This window comes from Acomys russatus, chromosome 30 (assembly GCF_903995435.1).
Source record: "Acomys russatus chromosome 30, mAcoRus1.1, whole genome shotgun sequence".
In the NCBI taxonomy this organism is placed as follows: Eukaryota; Metazoa; Chordata; class Mammalia; order Rodentia; family Muridae; genus Acomys; species Acomys russatus.
Genome location: NC_067166.1, coordinates 19,866,738 through 19,887,344, shown reverse-complemented (window position 1 = coordinate 19,887,344; position 20,607 = coordinate 19,866,738). Strand labels below are relative to the sequence as shown.

The window sequence follows — 20,607 nt, the reverse complement described above, 5'->3', positions numbered from 1 at the left end:
GAGGAATTGAGTTAGACATGACTTTTGAAACCTCAAAGCCTACCCCTCAGTGTCCTCCCTTAAGGCTGCACTCCTAAAGCTTCCTTCTCAGAGCTTCATCCCCCGGTGACCAAGCATCAGCTAGAAGAGCTTATGGAGACCAATCTCAGTACCAAGCACCACGTTAGTACATTCATTAAAGCAGCCCAGCCTCTTGTCTAGAATGATGGCGCAAGCCTTTTATCCCGGCTCTGGGGAGGCCTAGGCAAGTGGATCTCTAGAGTTTGATGCTGACTGGGGCTGCATACTGAGATCCTGTCTTACAAAAAGAAAAAAGAATAATAAAACTCCTTTAATCCCAGCACTCAGGGAGGTAGAGGCAGGCAGATCTCTGTGAGTTGGAGGACAGCCTGGTCTACAGAGTGAGTGCAGAACAGCCAGGGTGACACAGAGAAACTCTGTCTCGGGGTGGCGGGCGGAGGGGGGGGGGGGAAACAAAAGTGTGGATTGAAGAAAGACTAAATATTATTTGGTGTGAACTATGCAAACATTCCAAAATGGAAATTGGAATTGAAATGTGCTTTGCTTAAGTTTGTTGTACTTAATAATAATCAGATGCTTCTAAAGCAGCTGCTTTTATTTTTTCTTTAATTTAAAAATATTTTGTTCTGTGGCAAAGAAACTGCATTTTAAAAGTAATTATTTAGGTAAGTGCCATTTACATAATATCAAGCAGATCTAACTCAAAAATTCGAAGTATATTGGCTATATGCCAAAAGTATTCTGCTATTGTATTTTTATTGCTGGTGTTGCTTCAGCTTTGATATGTGCTTACTGTGTCATTGATAGTCTTTGTTGATACACAGATTCTGACTTACACTTTTTAAAAAGATTATTATTTATACAGTATTTTGCCCTACATGTACACCTGCACACCAGAAGAGGGTACCAGGTCTCATATAGATGGTTGTGAGCCATCATGTGGTTGCTGGGAATTGAACTCAGGACTTTTGGGCCACCTCTCTAGCACTCTGACTTATACTGTTAATGGATACATACACCATATTTCTAGAGCTGCATGTAGAAGTTCTTGACTGCGATGAGCATATGTTAATGTGTACATTTGGCTTCTAGGTCTCATGCTGTTGCATGTGTCAATCAGTTCATCATCAGTCGGACTCAAGCACTGATGCTGCACATTGATTCTTTCATTGAGGTAAGACTCATCACTGTCCATGAGAACTACCCTGTAGCTAGTAATTTATAATACAGAAATAGTTATTACTGCTGAAGTATTAAAATTGGATACAGTACAACTAATTTTTTTCCTACCCAAAAATAAAAGTATTCTTTATGTGACAGAAGGTTGGCGACGTGCTCCAGATAACTGGTTATAGAGTGAATACACGTCGTTCTGCCCACTAACTTGACTACTCCCTTAGTGCACCATCCAACTTTTACAGGAAAATTGATTTTCCGTGTTCATGAGTAATCATTGAAGAAAGCAAACACAAAACATTTAGTAAGATTGAACAAAGTTCACTCTTAACAGTCCAAAGGTACACTTTAAAAGAACAGCTTCTTTGGTTTTGTTTTTGTTATTGTTGTTGTTGCTTTTGTTTTATCGAGACAGGTTTTTTTGTGTAGCCTTGGCTGACCTAGACTCACATTGTAGACCAGGCTGGCCTCGAACTCACAGTGATCCACCTGCCTCTGCCTCCTGAGTGCTGGGAATAAAGGCATGCGCCCCCACGCCGCTTCTGAACAGTTGAGGTTGCTATGCACTGTGCATTGCATAAAAATAAGTGGCCACTGTCCCCAAGCCTATATCCTCGCCAGTCAGCTTAAAATGCTTTGACTAGCTGCCTAAACACAAAGTACTTGGAACAGAATCAATTGTGTTTAGCTAGTCAGAATGATGTAATGATGTGTGCGCTGCTCCCCCCCCCCCCCCCCCCCCCCAATGCTTCCTACACCTGCTTACCTGGCTAGGTTTTTATTTTGTTTTGTTTTTAGTAAAAAAAAAAAAAAAAAACCTGCTTTAGAGGCTGGGCAGTGGTGGCGCAAGCCCTTAATCCCAGCACTCAGGAGGCAGAGGCAGGCAGACCACTGTGAGTTCAAGGCCAGCTTGGGCTACAGAGTGAGTCCTGGAAAGCCAGGACTACACAGAGAATCCCTGTCTAAAAAAAAGAAGAAAAGAAAAGAAAGAAGGAAGGAAAAAAGAAGCTCACTTTAGAAATAGACCAGTGTCAAAGTTTGGCTCCCAAGTCCAGACTGTGTCCCAGGCTTTGTCCAGCATTCAGTAAATTTCCATCAGTCTGAGTCTGGTGTGTGGTCAGTATTCTGCAATTTCTGAACCTATAACAACAGCTTCTTTCTGATCTCTCTTCTCTGTAAACCAGTATGGCCTTGAACACGGATCCACCTGGCTTTGCACCACCGTGCCCTGCTGTGTATAAGACTTTGTAAGCATCAGCACATGCGCAGATTACAGAAGTCTTTTAGTTCTCTCCCACCCTATTGAGACAGAGTCTTGTTTCTGCTACTGTGCTGCGGACTCCAGGCTTCCTGGCCATTCTCCTGGCATTGCCTCCCAGTTTATCACTGTAGGACTGCTGGGGTTAAAAATGAGTTCTCTGTTTTATCATTATTTGTTTGTAAGGCAATTCTGTGGTCAAAGGGAATGTTCATTAATTTTGGTTTGGTTTTTTGAAACAAAATCTTGGGCATCCCATTCTGGCCTTGAGTGTTAGGCCTTTTGCCGTCACCTGTCACGTGCTCTGTGTCAAGCTTCCAATTCAGTCTTTCTATACCTTGTTACCTTAGCATTCCTATTAGGTATAAACCTTTTTAATACATTGGAAATTTTAAACTAGGGGGGAATGTGCTTCTTCTACAACAGAATCTCTTTGCACTGGCTGGGGATGAGGAAGCAGAGGTGCGGAAAAACGTGTGCCGGGCACTTGTGATGCTGCTCGAAGTCCGGATGGATCGCCTGCTTCCTCATATGCATAACATAGTTGAGGTAAGCAGAGCAACGAATCCAACGCAAAATGTGTACCCTGAAGATACAGTTTTCTGATATTCTATAATGTGTTTTAGGGTAAGGACATGAAATAGATATGGTTGTTTTTAAAATATAAACCCTCGTCTTTTTTTTTTTCTTTTCTTTTCTTTTGTGTGATTTGAAATACTATTGGAGCAGTTATTTAAGCATACAGAGAAGGAGCTGGGCACTGTGGCCCTCACCTGTGACCCAGCACTCAGGGAGGCAGACACAGGCAGATCTCTGTAAGAAAGACATTGGCCAGGCAGTTGTGGAGCAAACCTTTTATTCCAGTACTGGGGATGCAGAAGCAGGCCAGCCTGGCACCAGAGCAAGTTCCATGACAGCCAGGGCTACACAGAGAAATCCTGACTGAAAAAAAAAAAGACATTGACCATTACAGCTTCAACAAACCATGTAGATATTTAAAGGCCATATTTCAGTTCTTGTATAGTTAAAGTAAGTTTACTAGAGAACTTATCAATTGCACTTATTTGAGCAGTGGCCTGCGTAGGATAGCAGGAGCAGTTGTTTAGGCTGGGCTCTGTACCGCTAGAGTTGCAGACATTCTGCTGAGTGTTTTAAGCAATATGTTGTCCAGAGCCTCACTTGTGCATCCAGTTTAAAATGGTGTGGTGAGAGAAGATCTCTTGGAAATGGAGTTACTGTGTGTTAGACTCTGGAGAGATGGCTCAGGAGGGTACCGTGCTTGTTACTCTTGAAGAGGTCAGGGTTCCAGCTCCAGTGCTCCTGGAGGCTCATGGCTGCTTGTAATTCCAGTGCAAAGAGATCCACTCCCTCTTCTGGTTTCAGTGGGCACTTCATACATAAGGTACACACACTTTCCTAATATACCCTGCGCAGAAGTAGATCAATAAGGCACACAAATGAGTACTTCATTCTTAAGCAGTGATTCTTAAATTCTAGCCTTGTTTTAAAGGCACATAGAGAGCTTCAAAAAAGAGAAGTGCAGGTTGGAAAGCATGCCTTGCAGTGCCTAGGAGGGTTAGGACTAAGTTACTATTCACTGCAGGTTAAGCTGATGAGCAATATGGATTCTCTTTGCAGTACATGCTGCAGAGGACCCAAGACCAAGATGAGAACGTGGCTTTGGAGGCCTGTGAATTCTGGCTGACTTTGGCTGAACAGCCAATATGCAAAGATGTTCTTGTAAGGCATCTGCCTAAGTAAGTGTCCTGCTTATGTGCGCTGCTCGTCCTCTCACCACAGAGAGGCCTCCGAAGAAGTCACCTCATTGCTGATCTGAATAGATTTTCAGGATTGCCTCTTTAAAAACAGCATGAAAACAGTTGGTTAGTATTAGGGGACAGGTGCAAAACAGGCGTGTGGAGGCCAGAGGACAGGCGTGTGGAGGTCAGAGGTGCAAAACAAGCATGTGGAGGCCAGAGGACAGGTGTGTGGAGGCCAGAGGACAGCGTATCGTTAAGCTCCACCTAGACAGTGTCTAGTTACTGTTTGCCTTCTATTCTGGAGCTTTCTGAGCTTTGAGGTTTGGCTGGCCCATGTTTCCTAAGCCTAGCCCGCTCCTAGTCCTTGGGTTAATGGGGGCAGCAGTGTAGCACTGGATATGCTCAAAGACCATAATGCCATTGTTGCTGCCGTTGGCTTAGTGTACTAAGGTTGTTAAGACAACTTGAAACGCTGTCAGTCCTTACATCTTTGCTTCATGAATTCTCTCTAGGTTGATTCCTGTGTTAGTGAATGGCATGAAGTACTCAGATATCGACATTATCCTGCTTAAGGTGAGGACACTGCTCTCTGACTAGGGAAGGTCATACACAGAACACACAACAGTGGGGTTTAACGGCAGTAAGTCAGACCTGAATTGATGGCGGCTGGGTTTCCCTTAATTTACTCTGACCAAAGCTATTTGGAAATTGTTTTATTTTTTATTTTGTCATTTGTTTTATTTAAGTCTGTGCTGTCTGGGGTTTATTTTAAATACACTGATCGGAATTTGATTCAGGTTACTCTTGCTGCACTTACCAATCGTTGAAAGGGCTGAATAACCTAGCAGTCATCATATGCCCTATTGTCCCTTTCACGGGGACCTATTTCCTGGAGAAGAGAGTAATTCTGACTCAGGAAATACACTCCAGAATCCTGTACGTGACCCATATGATGTGCTGATAGTGTTCTGGTTCCTTTACTCATGTTAATGTTAGTAGCTTAAAGTGGAATAGCCACTGAAGTTTCTCTCTAAAATAACGCCAGGGTGATGTGGAAGAAGATGAGACAATTCCTGACAGTGAGCAGGACATCAGGCCACGGTTTCATCGCTCAAGGACGGTGGCTCAGCAGCACGAAGAGGATGGGATTGAAGAAGAAGAAGATGACGACGATGAGATTGATGATGATGACACAATTTCTGACTGGAATCTGAGTAAGTCAGATGGGTGAAAGCACGCTTGCTTACTTGGAATAATTCTTAGGAAGCTGAAGGGGGGGTGGTCACAAGTTTAATATCAGCCTTTGTCTAAGAAGAAAAAATATTAATTCAGTGAGTTTTATTTGTAAATCTGTCCCGCCAACACCATAACCATTCACGTGGGATATTTTGTTACCTCCATTCCCACAAGCCGTCAGTCTCTATGTCTGTGTAAGCGTTTGCTGCTTGTAAGTAGTCATCCCTGGCCAGCTTTACTCAGCATGATGCTCTTAGTGTTCACCCTTGTTGAGCACGTGTCCTTAGCTCTTCCCTGTGTCCCATTTCTCCTTTCATTAGTTTGTGCCTATTTGCATTATGTTTCGCATTTTGGTGTGGAGAATAATGATCCATGAAGAATAATGTGCTGGTTTTATGTGGACATGTTTTCAGGTGTGTTGGCAAATGTTGTCAGTGTGAGGTTGCTGGGTCATGGTACTCTAACCAGCAGTGTGTCCTCCACTCTGCCTACACTGATGTCCTTTCCCACCGCCAGCATCAGTGTTTGTTTCTTATGTTTATGTCTCTTGTCCTGTTGCCACTCTAACGACTGTGACTAGGGACCTGCTCTTGGATTTAAGGATCCTCATTTATCTTGCTTGCTGGATTTCCACCTCTATTCAGAGTCTCACTTGGTAGCCCTGGCTGGTCTAGGTCTCACTCTCTAGACCAGACTGACATTGAAATTGTATCAATCCATCTGCCTCTGCTTCCTGAGTGTAAATACTGCAGGCATGCACCATCACTATACCCTGCACATCACTACATTCCTGTTTTCCCAGCAAGGTTTTGTACATTTGCTTTAATTGGCGTTAAGAATAGGGAGGTTACAGCCAGGTGTGGTGGCTCACACCTGTAATCCCAGCACTCGGGAGGTAGAGGCAGGCAAATTGCTGTGAGTTTGAGGCCTACAAAGTGAGTCCAGGACAGCCAAGGAAACATAGGGAAGCGCTGTCTTGAAACCCAGCCCACCACCCCTCCAAAAAAGGTGGAGGGGTTCTCTATTTTGTTAAATTCAAAACTTAAAAAACATATAAAGTGTGTTGAATTTTTTTTCCTTCCCTTACCCTCCCCCTGCCCCCCCCCCCCCAAATATGGAAACTCATCACTTGTGGAACTGGCATTCTGACCTACATTCTTTTTTTTTCTTTTTAAGTTTTTGTTGTTATTTGGTTTGGTGTTTTGCCTGCATATATATGTGTCCTTATATCAAGTGGCTGGTGCCTGAGGAGGCCAGAAGAAGGCATCAGATCCCCTGAAACTGTAGTCATAGGTGGTTGTGAGTTATCCTGTGAGTGCTGGGAATTGAACCCCAGTCCTCTGCAAGAGCAGCAAACTTTCTTAAATGTTGAGCCATTTCTCCAGCCCCTGCTCCGCACTCTTGTTGAAGAGCACCAGCTTGCTTCTTACCTGGCTTGCACTGAAGCCTTGGAATTCATTCCCTTGCAGGCCCACATCATATCCCCTCTAGCCATGACTACACAATGGGCTTGTCTTCTGGAAAGTGGTTCTGATTTCACAAAGTAATTGGGTCTACATATCAAAGAAGGCTGCATGCTACTACACTCAGCTTAGGATACCAGTGTGCCATTTATTTCATTGGTTAACAGATGCCCTTAGCTCCACACCGTGGTTCCAGACAGCAAGAACCCTAGCACTTGGCTCTCCTGTTTTGCTTTTGCTCACTAGCTGCTTTTAAAAACCCCGATGCTCTAGCTCAGGATTTTCCCCCATTGACATTAGTGGCATTTGGGTTCAGATAATTTCATCCTTGTGAGGATTGTCTTGTGACGTTGTACCTACAAGTTAGAACAGTCAGCAGTGTCTCCATACGCTGTTAGATGCCACTCTAACAGAAACACGCTGGTAAGGAAGGACTCACTCCTTATTATTTTCAAAGTGTTGAGGTTTCTAATGATGCTGTCTTGTGATGTGTGTCATCTAGGAGCACATAATTCCTATTCTGCCTGTTTAATTTTTTATGTCTAACTTGTATAATTTAAAATGTCTAATTTGCTATGAGCTAAGCAGAAAACTTTGTGTGCACCCCTAGGTGGGTAAGGGAATACTGAAGGTTGCATAGATAGATACCTGGGACTGACCTTCAGCAAGTGCTCACACTCTACTTACCTTTATTACCCCGCCAGAAGCCCTTTGCATGGAAAATCCTAGTGACCTTTTAGGAATAAAACCAGATTTCTAAAATTGACACCAAGTTATGTACTCTGCTGCTCATCTGTGTATCTTCAGCACACAAATTTTATTTTGTTTGCCCATTTTATACAAAATCTACTGTGTGTATAATAACTAAGGCCCTTTCTAACAGATGAAGTGTTTCTTGTAGTCAGTGTAACAACTTTTACTGTTACATGTAAAAATATGTGCTTTCTATGCCTGCCCTAATCCCCCAAGTAATGACATGGAGACTTGCTATTAACAGCTTCAGACACTACAGCTGGGTATGTTCTAACCTGACTGTGCTGGCCTGGCCTGCTTCCCAGATACATGGCCCAGTCCCTGCCACCTTAGTCTTGCCCTGGCTGCTTATCCTGCATCTGTGTCCTTAGGGCGACTCCTCCTCTCTCTGGTCCCCATTTGAGACCCCATCACTGGGGTTGGAATTGGAAGTCCTGCTTTATCCTCTTCTGCCCAACTATTGGCTGTTCAGCTCCAATCAGAGGGTGATGGAATCAGTTTTTACACAACATTGAGGCAGGAGATAAAAATAATGCTGAAGTCCAGATTGTAACCAGATCTCTAGATACAGAAATCAGCATTGAATACGCAATGCACAAAAATATCTCCAACACTTGTACAAAATGTTTTTCATTGACTAAAATTTGTTATCAACTATTTGCTATATCTAGTTCACATTGAAAAAATTTATACTTTATAGAAATTTCAGCTGGTTTATAGTCCCATAGTTAATCCTTTGTAAAGACTTTTTCGTAGCCAGGTGTGGTGGCACATGCCTTTAATCCCAGCACTCCGGAGACAGAGGCAGGTGGATCGCTGTGAGTTCGAGGCCAGCCTGGTCTACAAAGTGACTCTAGGACAGCCAAGGCTACACGAAGACCCTGTCTCAAAATCTCCTCCCCCCACCACCCCCCGCGTACACACACACAAAAGAATTTTTCTAGCATATTTTATATGACAATTATTTTTGTTCCTATTTTCTTGGTTAACTTCTAAATAAATGATATGCTTGATTCTAAATTATCTCCTCCTGGAAATGTTAAATAGAACTAGGTTGGTGTTTTGTTTTTGAGACAGGAGCCCTCAATGGCCTGGAACTCAGAGCCAAGCAGGCTGGCTTTTGAGAGATCTTCCCCCTGAGTGCTGAGGTTAAAAACATGTGTAACTCTAGTTGTGGCCCTGAGTAGAACTCAGTTTTAAGTGTGATGTTTGTGTGTTTGCTTAAAGTGAGCACATTTGCCATAAATTTTAACAATAACCATGACCTTTTGGAGGCATTGGGTTGAGTAGAACATTTGATTTTTCCACAAAGGTAGAAGAATTCTGTAATCAAGAACAAATTAAAGTATCTTAATAAATAAAATATCTTAAATAAATAAAATTCTGTCACAAAATTTATTTCCTCAGGAAAGTGTTCTGCCGCTGCTCTTGATGTCCTTGCGAACGTGTACCGCGATGAACTCTTGCCGCACATTTTGCCCCTTTTGAAAGAATTGCTTTTCCATCATGAGTGGGTTGTTAAGGAATCAGGCATCTTGGTTTTAGGAGCAGTTGCTGAAGGTGAGTCCAGCTTGACTTACAGAAGTTGTTGGTAGATACGAACAAGGCTAGGCTGCTGTAAGTATCGCTAACTGAGGAGGAAGCTGAGACCTGGCTCTGCTTGCAATGCCAGTATGTTCATGGTAGACAAGACTGTGACCCACACCAGGTCAAGATGACTGAACTCAGAAGCTACCCTAAGGTAAGTTGCTTCTAGGTACCACATTCTTCTTATAAACAATCCCAGGCTTGCTTCTGGTCCCAGCCAGATTTCTGCTGGTGTTTTTGTTACAGTAAATAAACTAAAAAAGAAATTTGATGTCTGAGGACTGTTCTCAGGAAGTAGCTTTATTCCTCTGTTAAATCTAGAAACTTGATAAGAAGAGTGTCATTGTGCCCTATAAAGTTTTTGGGGTTTTTGTTTGTTTGTTTTTTGTGTGGGTTTTGTTTTTTGTCCTGTCTTTACTGTGAACATCTATCTCAAAGAAAACATTTTATAGGTGCTTTTAAAAACAAGAGCTTTCATGACCAAAAAAGGAGAGTGTAATCTCAACCTCCTATAAGACACTTGGGAACAATTAGCTCTGATTTGTTGTTTTTAAATAATTTGCTATCAGCTTTTCCTATGTGTAGCCCTGGAAGTCTTTATGGATGCTTGTGTTCTTTCCGTATACAGTTGAGTTTAGCAGTTTTTGAAAGATTCCTCTTCTCTCCTAGGTTGCATGCAGGGCATGATTCCATACCTGCCCGAGCTCATTCCTCACCTTATTCAGTGCCTCTCTGATAAAAAGGCTCTTGTGCGTTCCATCACTTGCTGGACTCTTAGCCGCTATGCACACTGGGTAGTCAGCCAGCCGCCAGATACATACCTGAAGCCATTAATGACAGAACTGCTGAAGCGTATCCTGGATAGCAACAAGCGCGTACAAGAAGCCGCTTGCAGGTAGGACAGGTTCATAAGTGCCCATTGTGAAAGTGAGAGCCTGGTTTCAAACCAATAGGAGAATGTTAATAGAGCTTTATAGCACAAAATGTTCATAATGATGGGAAATTTAGTTTTCATTGGTTAAGTTTTAATGAGACTGATTTGTAGCTCTGAAGTATTTGCACATTACCATATTTTATCCTTTTGAGGGGCTAGGAAATACTTTTGCTAATGGTTTTGTTAAATAAAATGTGGCTATTAACTAGAGGTATAAGCCTTTGCTTTCTTCCTCATTCTGTCAACTAAAGTGTTGGTGGATTCTCAAAGAAATAACAAAATTCTAGATACTTCTTCAGTCTGCAGATGACTGCCATCACTTGAACACAGAATGCCCTGCAGACTTTCAGTGTATCTACAATGTCGCTATGTACTTGATGAATCTGTAGCAACTCTTTACATTGCTTTTACCATTGACCCTTTTATGGGTTTAGGAATCAAAACACCAGATACTTACACAGGCTCGGAAAGTGCTGGGCCATTTAGCGGCCATCCCAGCTCGCTATTGATTGTGTGTTCCTGCATGTGTGCTTGAGACAGGAGCTCTCATTAGCCTAGGTTTTGTCTAGTAGGCTAAATTGTCTTACTTAGCCTTCCCCGCTCTGGAATTATAAACAATCACTAATACATCTGGTTTTTCTTTTTAAATCTGCGTTCTAGAGCCCACACTTCAGATTGCTGCATTCCCAGCACTTTCACTGTGTGAATAGTAAGCACCAAATAAATTTGTTGAATGAGTAAATACAAGGACCAGAGCCTTAATAGCTTTAGGTCTCACTACTGTAGCATATTAAGAAAGGAGGAGCCAGTTGGTGGGGACACACACCTTTGTAAGTGGATCTTTTGAGTTCCAGGACAGCCTAGTCTGTGAAGCAAGTTGCAGGGCAGCCAGGGCTACACAGAAAAACCCTGTTTCAAAAAACAGGCTAGATAGATGGTTCAGTGGTTAAGAACATTGTCTGCTCTTTGAAAGCACCCGATTTCGATTCCTAGCATCCACATGACAAATTACAAGTGTCCTTAACTCCAGTTCCAGGGGATCTGATACTCTCACACCAATGTATGTAAAATACATACATTGCTGGTGGTGGTGGTGCATGCCTTCATTCCCAGCACTCGGGAGACAGAGACAGGAGGAGCTTTGAGTTCGTGGCCACCCTGGTCTACAGGGTATGTTCCAGGACACCCAGGGCTACACAGAGAAACCCTGTCTAAAAACAAACACGAAAGGAGGAAAACTGGGGCCAAAATGTGATTCCATTTGTAGAATGATTACATAATACACAAAGTCCTGGGCTTCCTCCTCACTGTCATGTTATTGGACATGGTGGTGCATGCCTGTTATGTCAGGACTCAGGGGTGAGGATCAGCCCAGGTCATTCTGGGCTACAGCGCACTGAGTTCAGGGCCAGACTGCCTACAGAGTGTTCTAGGCCGACCAGAGCTACACAGTGAGACTCTGTCTTTAAAACTTTAAGGGGAAAGACAAGCTGGAGAGATGGCTCAGCACCTAACTTCTCTCGCAGAGGCCTGGGTTCAGTTCCCAACAGCACATGGCAGCTCCCCACCGTCCGTTACTCCATTTTAGGAGTTAGATGCTAACTATGATCTCTGAGACTCCTGCGTGCTTATGGTGCCACATACACAGAGTCAGACATATAAAATAAATAATTTTTAAGAGAAATAAATATTTAAAGCCAAAATAAGCATGTAGAGTGAGGCATTGATGTAAAGTATGGTCTTCTGTGAACAGGAAGCTTCATTCCCTGTGTTTCTCTTCTCGTTGTAGTGCCTTCGCTACGTTAGAAGAGGAGGCCTGCACAGAGCTTGTCCCGTACCTGGCTTATATACTCGATACCCTCGTCTTCGCATTCAGTAAATACCAGCACAAGAACCTGCTCATTCTGTACGATGCCATAGGGACGCTAGCAGATTCAGTGGGACATCATTTAAACAAGCCAGTAAGGACCTGAGGATGACTACTTTGGGGACATTTTAATAAGCCGCCATAAATACAGTGTGTATTTCAAAGTAAAAAGACTGGGAAGTGTGAAGTTAGATTGTGCGCCTTTGAGAAGATAAATCTTAAGAAAGGTCGCAGTTGAAGTAAGTTTAGAAACTAGTAATAGTATACACTTTAAAGTGGTGGAAAGGGCATAGAAAAGATTTTATACTCTGGATTTCCACCCTCACTTAGTTCCATGTGAGCACTGTTTCATTGGCATTGGCTTCAAAGCTTCTGCATCTTGACATTCTGTGTTCTCTTCAGACTGTTCTAGGCGTTAGGAGTCTACTGTGTAAAAGTTAAGAGTTGGAATAGTAAATTACAAATGCTAAATAGCAGCCATGCCTGGTAGAGCATACCTTTCATCTCAGCACTCAGGGAGGCAGAGGCAGGCAGGTGGCTTTGCATTTGAGGCCAGCTTGGTCTACACAGGGAAACCCTGTTTTGGGACATGAGGAGAGAATGCTAAACAGTGGTAGTAGTACAGAAGTGTCTTGTCTGTAGTGGAATAAGAGGTGAGGGTTTGAAGATAATTCTTTAGGAATTTTAATAGAACTGAAATGTCTCTGCTGAAAAGGATTTGATAAGATATAATATGGTCACCATGCCTGTAGTCTGCGGGTGGGGGGAGCGGGGAGAGGAAAAAGAAAACCCAAGTAGTGGATTTTTAATGGAATACTTACTGGTGACATATTTCCTTTCAGAAAAAAACATAGATTACTTTAAATCAGGGTCATATGAATTTTTAAAAATGGAAATAGAGTAGAAAGAAATTGAGGGAATTGTAAAGTGAAGAATGGGTCCTAAAGTACTTTTTGTAAAAATTTAGCACACTTGCTCCACACGGGCTTCGGCTTCTGTATAGCCAAATGAACTTGTGTGCGATGACAGTGAAGTCCTTGTTCCCTTACACAGGAGTACATCCAGATGCTCATGCCTCCTCTCATCCAGAAGTGGAACATGTTGAAGGATGAAGACAAGGACCTCTTCCCTTTACTTGAGGTATGCTGAGCTGGGGACGTTTGCTTATTTATTCTAACAGGATAATTTCATCACAAGCATGTTCTGGACCAAATTGTATGTGTGTGATAAATGGCAATAAATTGTTTCTCAGAACAGTTTCTGTTGAAATGTTGAGTAGGCACATACCTTGCTTTTTGCAGAATTTTAAAATTTGTTCTTTGACAGGTTCATGTATAGAATGTATCTTAGTCATACTAAAACCTAGATCAGCTCCCCCACTCCTCCTGAAACCCCACCCCCACCCCCTCTAAGTTCTTTGTTTTGTTTTTAGACAAGGTCTCACTCTGTAGCCCTGGCTGTCCTGAAATTCATTATGTAGACCAGGCTGGCCTTGAACTCCTAGAGATCCTCCTGCTTCTGTATCCCAGGTGCTGGAAGTAAAAGAGAACATCACCAGATCTAGGCTTCATTTCTGATTTTGTTTTGTTTTTAAAGAATTTGTTGAGTCCAATTACTGTTGTTTGTATGTATGCTCAAGGGTATGGGGCCGTCCACCAGAGCACGAGCAACTTACCAGAGGCCAAACCCCTAAAGGAAAATGATCATTTTCTTGTCTAGCAGCCATCACTTACCAACCAATAGCTGTTACAGCTAGGCGTGGCCTTCACGACCCCCTCTCCATCCAGCTTCGAATATTGACTAGCTTGATCTTGTGCCATTGTGAGATCATGAGTGAAGTCGCCTTGTCAAACCCAGAAGGTAGATTCCAAGGCATCCTCATCCTCAGAACACCTCTTCCATGACGTTCGCTGAGCTTGGGGGCAGGGTAAATAGGCACCCTGTTTAGGCCAAGCATTCAAAAGTCACTTACTCCCAGCTTTGGAGTGCTTCCCAATTCAAAAAAGAAGCTTCTCTGACCAAGGTTAGAAGGCTCTTTTACAGCATAGCCTCTTAGCAAAAGCAACAGTAGCACCTTCACTCCAGTAGTCTGTGACATCCTTAGCAATGGACTTTTGAGCAGGTTTATAGTACCAATGTGAATTCTCTCCTGTGGAACAGGCCTTTGATTAAATTACAAAGTGATTGGTTACTCCATTACATGCATGCCACTACAGTATCATAGGCACAGTGGTCTGCCTGGCAGACTCCCTTCTTCACACTCCAAAATCTGTTTTTATGCTCATGTCATGTTTGTGTATAACATATGTATCCTGTACACCTTCTGTATAGTTTAAATCATATCTAGATTATGTATAATACCTGTTGCAATATACGTTTAATTTTTTTCTGATTGACAAAGTGACTGAGTGATGTTCTAGAAGAGAAACTCACCATGATAGAGCAGGTGCAGAAATGACTAAGACTTTTTTGCTTAGTTTAAAGCATTTGTATTCTCTGCTGTAGTCTGAAAACTTAGTGTATGTGTGCTTGATTCTTCCTAGTGCCTCTCATCCGTCGCCACAGCCTTGCAGTCTGGCTTCCTTCCATATTGCGAACCTGTGTATCAGCGTTGTGTAAACCTAGTGCAGAAGACGCTAGCACAAGCCATGGTAGATACATATATACATATTTTTTTTTTAATATTTTCTCCTTCCTGACAATCATAAACTTTTTAAAGTTATAGGTATGTGTACATATTTTTTCACTGTGCAACAACAAAGACAGTGTTTGTAATTTCAGCTAAACAATGCTCAACCAGAACAATATGAAGCTCCAGATAAGGACTTTATGATTGTGGCTCTTGACTTACTCAGTGGCCTGGCTGAAGGACTGGGAGGCAGCATCGAGCAGCTAGTAGCCCGAAGTAACATCCTAACACTAATGTATCAGTGCATGCAGGTAAGATTTGTAGGAGCGAGCGGCATGTTACCTGCTTCTTTGTGTTACAGTAAATTAATTTCTTCTTATTTCTTGTAGGATAAAATGCCTGAAGTTCGGCAGAGTTCTTTTGCATTACTGGGTGATCTGACTAAAGCTTGCTTTCAGCATGTCAAGCCTTGTATAGGTATGAGTGCTTTATGCTTTGGGTGTTGGATATTCTGTCTTAATTGTTTATTAAAAACAGTGCAGTCATTAAGCCATGTTTCCCATGTGTTGCTGTCCATAGACACAAAGGTCATGGATATTTCAAAACTTGTCTCTAAATCGCTTTCTTGTAATGGGTTTCCACTGCTAAGAGGAATCCAGGGTTTTGTCCTGAGTTCACAGCTAGTTTAGTGTCTGGTGTTTTTAACACGCACTCTGTTCCTCGGTATTTGCCATAAACTAGCAGCAGTTAGGTCTGGTCGCTAAGCTTCAGTTCCATCCGAGGCTTTAGAGTGGAGGTGTGTGGGTTTGGTGTTTGTTTGTTTGTTTGTTTGTTTGTTTTTCCTAAAGGTTTCATTGATGGCTTTGTATGGCTTTTTTATTAAAGATAGCTTGTATTTACGTTCATGTGTGTATGCCAGCATGTGTTACGTACGCTGTATGCATACACATATCTAGGGAGGCCAGAGGACATCAGGTCTACTGTAGCTAGAGTTACAGACAGTTTGAACCGTCTAATGTGGCTGCTGGGACCTGACTCTTATTCCTTGTGCTTTTAGCCACAGAGCAATCCGTCTCTGGCCCCGGCTTTGTACACTTCAGAAGGCATTTGGAGTCTAGTTGTCCCTCTTTGTGGTAATGATGGTCATTAGACAGACAGTAGTTCTCAGCCTGCATCAGGTCTCTGTATAGAGACATTCTGTTTAACATAGTTAGTATTAGTGGCATTCACAGGTAAGGTAAAAATCAATGTAATGGAGAGCTGTGGCCTGAACCTCATATGCTACCTTAGGCCTCAGGGAAATTCAGTAGCCGTTTATTACCTCATATCAGCTCCTTTATAAATATTTATTTAAATATTTTTGTTAGTTTCAAAATTGACACTATAATGTTTGTTTTATGATGAAGCTGGTTTTTGCTTGGATTTCAGTTTCTATCTAGTAGATTTCCTTTAAAGTAAGAAATCTGCTATTGACAAGTGTGCTACATAGCTTTATCATTTTGTTCTTGTTTTTTAATTTCCTAGCTGAATTCATGCCAATATTGGGAACCAATCTAAATCCAGAGTTTATTTCAGTCTGCAACAATGCTACCTGGGCGATTGGAGAGATATCAATTCAAATGGGTAAGATAATTTTCCTTTGACCTCTGTGCACTTTTATGTGCCTTAATCATTTTTATCGCGTTCTGTTTTAGTTTTTTAACATTCTAAGAGAGTGGGGGAGGGGAAGAGACTGACTAGCTTGTGTCACAGTTATAAGGGAGTCAGAATGTTTCGTGATGATATTCTGACAGTTTTCTTCTTGTTCTCTCTTCCTGTGGTATGACCTAGGTGTAGAGATGCAGCCTTATGTTCCTATGGTGTTGCACCAGCTTGTAGAGATCATTAACAGACCCAACACCCCGAAGACGCTGTTGGAGAACACAGGTACCACATGGCCGAGACGCCACGGTGAAGGGGAAGGGACTTACTTCTCAACTCCAAATCAAGATGCGTAGAGAAACCAGAGCAATGCCAGCTTTGAAAACCCAGCTGCTTGTTGTTGTGATGTGTGTGAGCTCTTGATTACAGTGTCTTAGTTTACGGAAACACTGGAAATTTTTTTCTACTAATTCTCAAATTTACTACTCTAAAATGTATTCTTGCTTAGATATAACAATATAAGAAATAGATTGTTGTCATATGGATTTTGTATTTTAAATTTAGAAAGTAACTGGGAAAAGTAATGACTTTAAATATATATATTTACATATGGCCAAAAAGATATTGATTAGCTAAAAACGTCATATGTATTTTGTATTTCATCATAAAATCTTTTAAAGCCAGGAACTTAAGCAGTCCCTGTTGGGGTTTTTATCCGGAGGCTTGTTTCTCCTGTGCATTTACAGGAAGCATGTTGGTGTTAGACAGTGCCTTCCGTACAGTAGCAGCACACGCAGGCTGATCACATCCTTTCCCTTCCACCCTCCCCGACTGTTGCTGGTTACTAGTTAAGCTTCGTTTCTGTTCAGGCTCATCTCTTTCTTTATATATTGAGGTAATAATTGGAACAGTTTCTTCATAGTCAATGTGAATCTTACCACTATAACTGGATGCCGATTAAAATAGGGTTTCCAACTATGAAAGTTTTCGGGCATTTTAATTTGGTATTTTTAAATTACAGAGTTTCCCCTCAAGTAACTAAAGTTTGTAATGTTTATTGGTGTGGAAGAAATCTTGTAATTATGGACATTATTTGATTATCTGTATGGGTACTGTTTGCTTCAAAGTGAATTAGACTTTCTTTTTGAAAAGTATTAAGAGTCTATATGTAGGATGGTTTTGAAATCTTGGCAGAATTTTTATTTTCCTAGAATGCAGTGCCTATATATGACATTCAGAACGGAATACTTGGCTGTTAGAGAAATATTGTTGAGCCCCCGAAAAAAAGTTTCTCTTTATTTTTAAATGTGAATGCATAACTGCAAATAAATGTTAAGTGTAATGTATACTGAAGTTTCTTGTGGGATATCAGCTGCTGGATGTCTTACACAGCCTCTAACAAATGGCTTTGTCACATTGTGCCCCTGGCACGATCACACCTAAGGAATAGTAAAACAACAGTTGATAATGCCATATAAGCTGACGGACTGAGTCAGTACGAGAAACACAAGAGTCATTGTTACTTTTGCCACAAGTGGCTATGTAAATCATTGACTTCTTCACTCCTTACCAAAAAGAGTGGGATTGAAGCTATTAAAACCACCATACATTTTTAACAACTTAATTACCACACCCCAATATTTCCCGAGATCAGTTCCTTAGTGTGTTATATTTGCTTTTTTTTCCAACTAGTATATCCTACACTGAACTTTTTCAATGGATCATCATCTGCTTTCTCGCATGTTTCATTGGATTGTTCATACTTGCCTGTTTAATGAGAATGTTGCATAGTTTGTGTCTTTTGAACATAGGTTTTCTTTCTCTTGCTTCATATGAATCTGCTGAATTTTAGTATTATCTGTGTAGTTTGCTTCAAGTAATCCTTAAACATTTTTCTTTACCCCCCTCAACCCCACCCTTTTTTTATAAAAGGTTAACCTGTAAGTTTTTGAGAGAACACCATTAAAGCACCTCATGGTTTGTTTTCTGTCTGTATTTTGCCCGTTGTGTATAAGTGTATTTATATGTTTGCACCTTTGAATTGCAAGATGCTGTTCTGAGTTGCAGCTGTTTTAGCTCTTTGTACATTTCAGGAATTCTTAAATTTTGATGGAGAATGTTTGCCCGCTTCAACTTTTTTAATCAATGTACTATGCTCTTATCTATGTTGTGTTAGGCCTTTTAATAGCAAAGATGATTTTTTTTTTCTATAGTCCCTATCACCTGTCATTACAGTGGACCATCTAAATTTCCCTTGAATTTTATCTCATAAATGGTTAGAAATTAGTGTACTGAGTTATCAAAGATTTCTCAGAATGGAATTTGATATACTAGAGCGATTTTTTTTTTCAGTCTTTTCCTTCAGTGGACACATGATACTTAATGTCTGACCATTGGTCTTGACACAAGTAACAAAGTTCCACTAGTTTGAGAAAAATTAATTTTAAAGCTACCAAATTTGGGTTAATTAACCCTAGGTGATTTTTTTAAAAATTTACACTTAGAAAAATTGAAATTTTGAATTAATACAGCTACCAAGATTGATGCTTGAATAAACTATTCATAAATGTAATCACATTTGCTGATAATTCTTGGGGAAAGATTTCATGCTTTAACATTTTGAGTAGCTTTGAATGAAGATTTGTAAACCCACTCACTTTAATCGCTCATCTTTTTACCAATACTTGACATTTGGGTGAGCAAGAAAAACACTTGATGGTTTTTGGTGTTCTCTCAATCTTTAGTTCCTTTAATTCCTTTTGTTTCCTTTTCCAAGAGTATGCCATATGTGTTGCTGCCCCTTTCATCAGGGGGTGGTAATAAACAGCACTGGTGAGATCTTATGTTTATTATCATACACAAATTCTGTTGGTTTCTGTTTCTGAGTTATTTGTTGTTTTTTCTTTATTTTTTCTCCTTCCCCCTCATTTGCTCATGTCTTGGTTGGCGTTTGGTGGTGTATAACCGTGATTGCGTTACCTTAGCAATAACAATTGGTCGTCTTGGTTACGTTTGTCCTCAAGAGGTGGCCCCCATGCTACAGCAGTTTATAAGACCCTGGTGTGTATTATTCAATCTTTTTTTTTAATTCATTTTTCTTCACTCTTTCTTTCTCTATCTCACTTTTAGATATATTTTCAGTTGGTTACAAAAATCACAATCCTTAATCATTGCCAACCATGTGACTAATCTTGTCCTATCAGGCTTGTGAGGTTTTTCAGTAGCATCGTCATGTATATTTACTTTATGTTGTGGCTAACGGCTAACTGACGCATGGGATAAGATTGTCACATGCTTGCTGTGTTTAAAAGCTGATTATACGTAAAAGCATTGAAATGTCCACCAGAAAAAATTATATGCATGCAAATTTTTGTAAATTTAGATTCTTGCATTACATTTCTTTTTTAGAATTAATTTGGAAACTTGGATTGCATTAAATACATGTTTAAATTTGTTATGTATAAAAATCTTATTTGCTTGTTAATGTCAGAGTTAAACATCTACACCATAAGTATATAGTAATACTTTATATTGTGACAGTATAGCCTGTGTTCTGCTTCTTTCAATTGATAATCTTTCAACTCAAATCATTTTTAGTAGTGTTTAATGGAATACAAGTCATAAAAAGAATTTCAAAAATTAATTTGGTAATATACCCTCTTTGGCTCAGGCTGATTAATAGTTTAAGTAAGAAAGACCAGTTGTCTATTTTTATAGATTCAGTATATTAAGACAATGTGAATTTCACTGTTGATACCATTAAGGTGAAATGGGTCAGACATACAGGAATATGAGAAACTGGAAGTTAAGCTTTCTGAAAATGTAGCATAGCCATCATCTCTATTGTGGTGCCTATTCCATTAAATACTGTCTATTAGCATTGTGTTGAATCTGCTTTTTACTTTAAATACTAAACTCAGTTCTGTAATTCAATAGGTGTACCTCTCTGAGAAACATAAGAGACAATGAAGAGAAAGATTCAGCATTCCGTGGGATTTGTACCATGATCAGTGTGAATCCCAGTGGCGTAATCCAAGTAAGGTGTTCACAGGGCTTTTTTTTTTCTCCAGTGTATTGTGTACTAACTAATACATTTTTAAAGGGAAAACCTTTTTAAGGCTTCAATTACATTTGTGTGGACACACACATGCCGTGTCACACATGAGAAAGTCAGGGACAACCTGTAGAAGCCAGTTCCTTCTCCCTTTAACAAGTGGGTTCTAGGGACTGACCTGGGGTCTTTTTAGTTTTGTTTTGTTTTTGGTTTTCCGAGACAGAGTTT

At 40.8% G+C, this 20,607-nt stretch overlaps 1 protein-coding gene across 2 annotated transcripts in view; it reads left to right on the top strand.

The window, feature by feature from the left end:
* The window catches only part of Tnpo1 (transportin 1), a 79,493-nt gene that overhangs the window by 52,726 nt on the left and 6,160 nt on the right, over positions 1-20,607 (top strand). For both annotated transcript variants that reach the window (XM_051172431.1, XM_051172432.1), the window contains exons 7-22: positions 1,114-1,195; positions 2,882-3,004; positions 4,094-4,212; positions 4,728-4,788; positions 5,261-5,429; positions 9,075-9,227; positions 9,924-10,149; positions 11,978-12,149; positions 13,109-13,195; positions 14,599-14,706; positions 14,837-14,995; positions 15,074-15,161; positions 16,209-16,307; positions 16,515-16,610; positions 19,310-19,385; positions 20,262-20,361. In XM_051172431.1, coding sequence (XP_051028388.1) covers positions 1,114-1,195; positions 2,882-3,004; positions 4,094-4,212; positions 4,728-4,788; positions 5,261-5,429; positions 9,075-9,227; positions 9,924-10,149; positions 11,978-12,149; positions 13,109-13,195; positions 14,599-14,706; positions 14,837-14,995; positions 15,074-15,161; positions 16,209-16,307; positions 16,515-16,610; positions 19,310-19,385; positions 20,262-20,361 — 1,918 coding nt within the window. The remainder of the gene's footprint in view (positions 1-1,113; positions 1,196-2,881; positions 3,005-4,093; positions 4,213-4,727; positions 4,789-5,260; positions 5,430-9,074; positions 9,228-9,923; positions 10,150-11,977; positions 12,150-13,108; positions 13,196-14,598; positions 14,707-14,836; positions 14,996-15,073; positions 15,162-16,208; positions 16,308-16,514; positions 16,611-19,309; positions 19,386-20,261; positions 20,362-20,607) is intronic.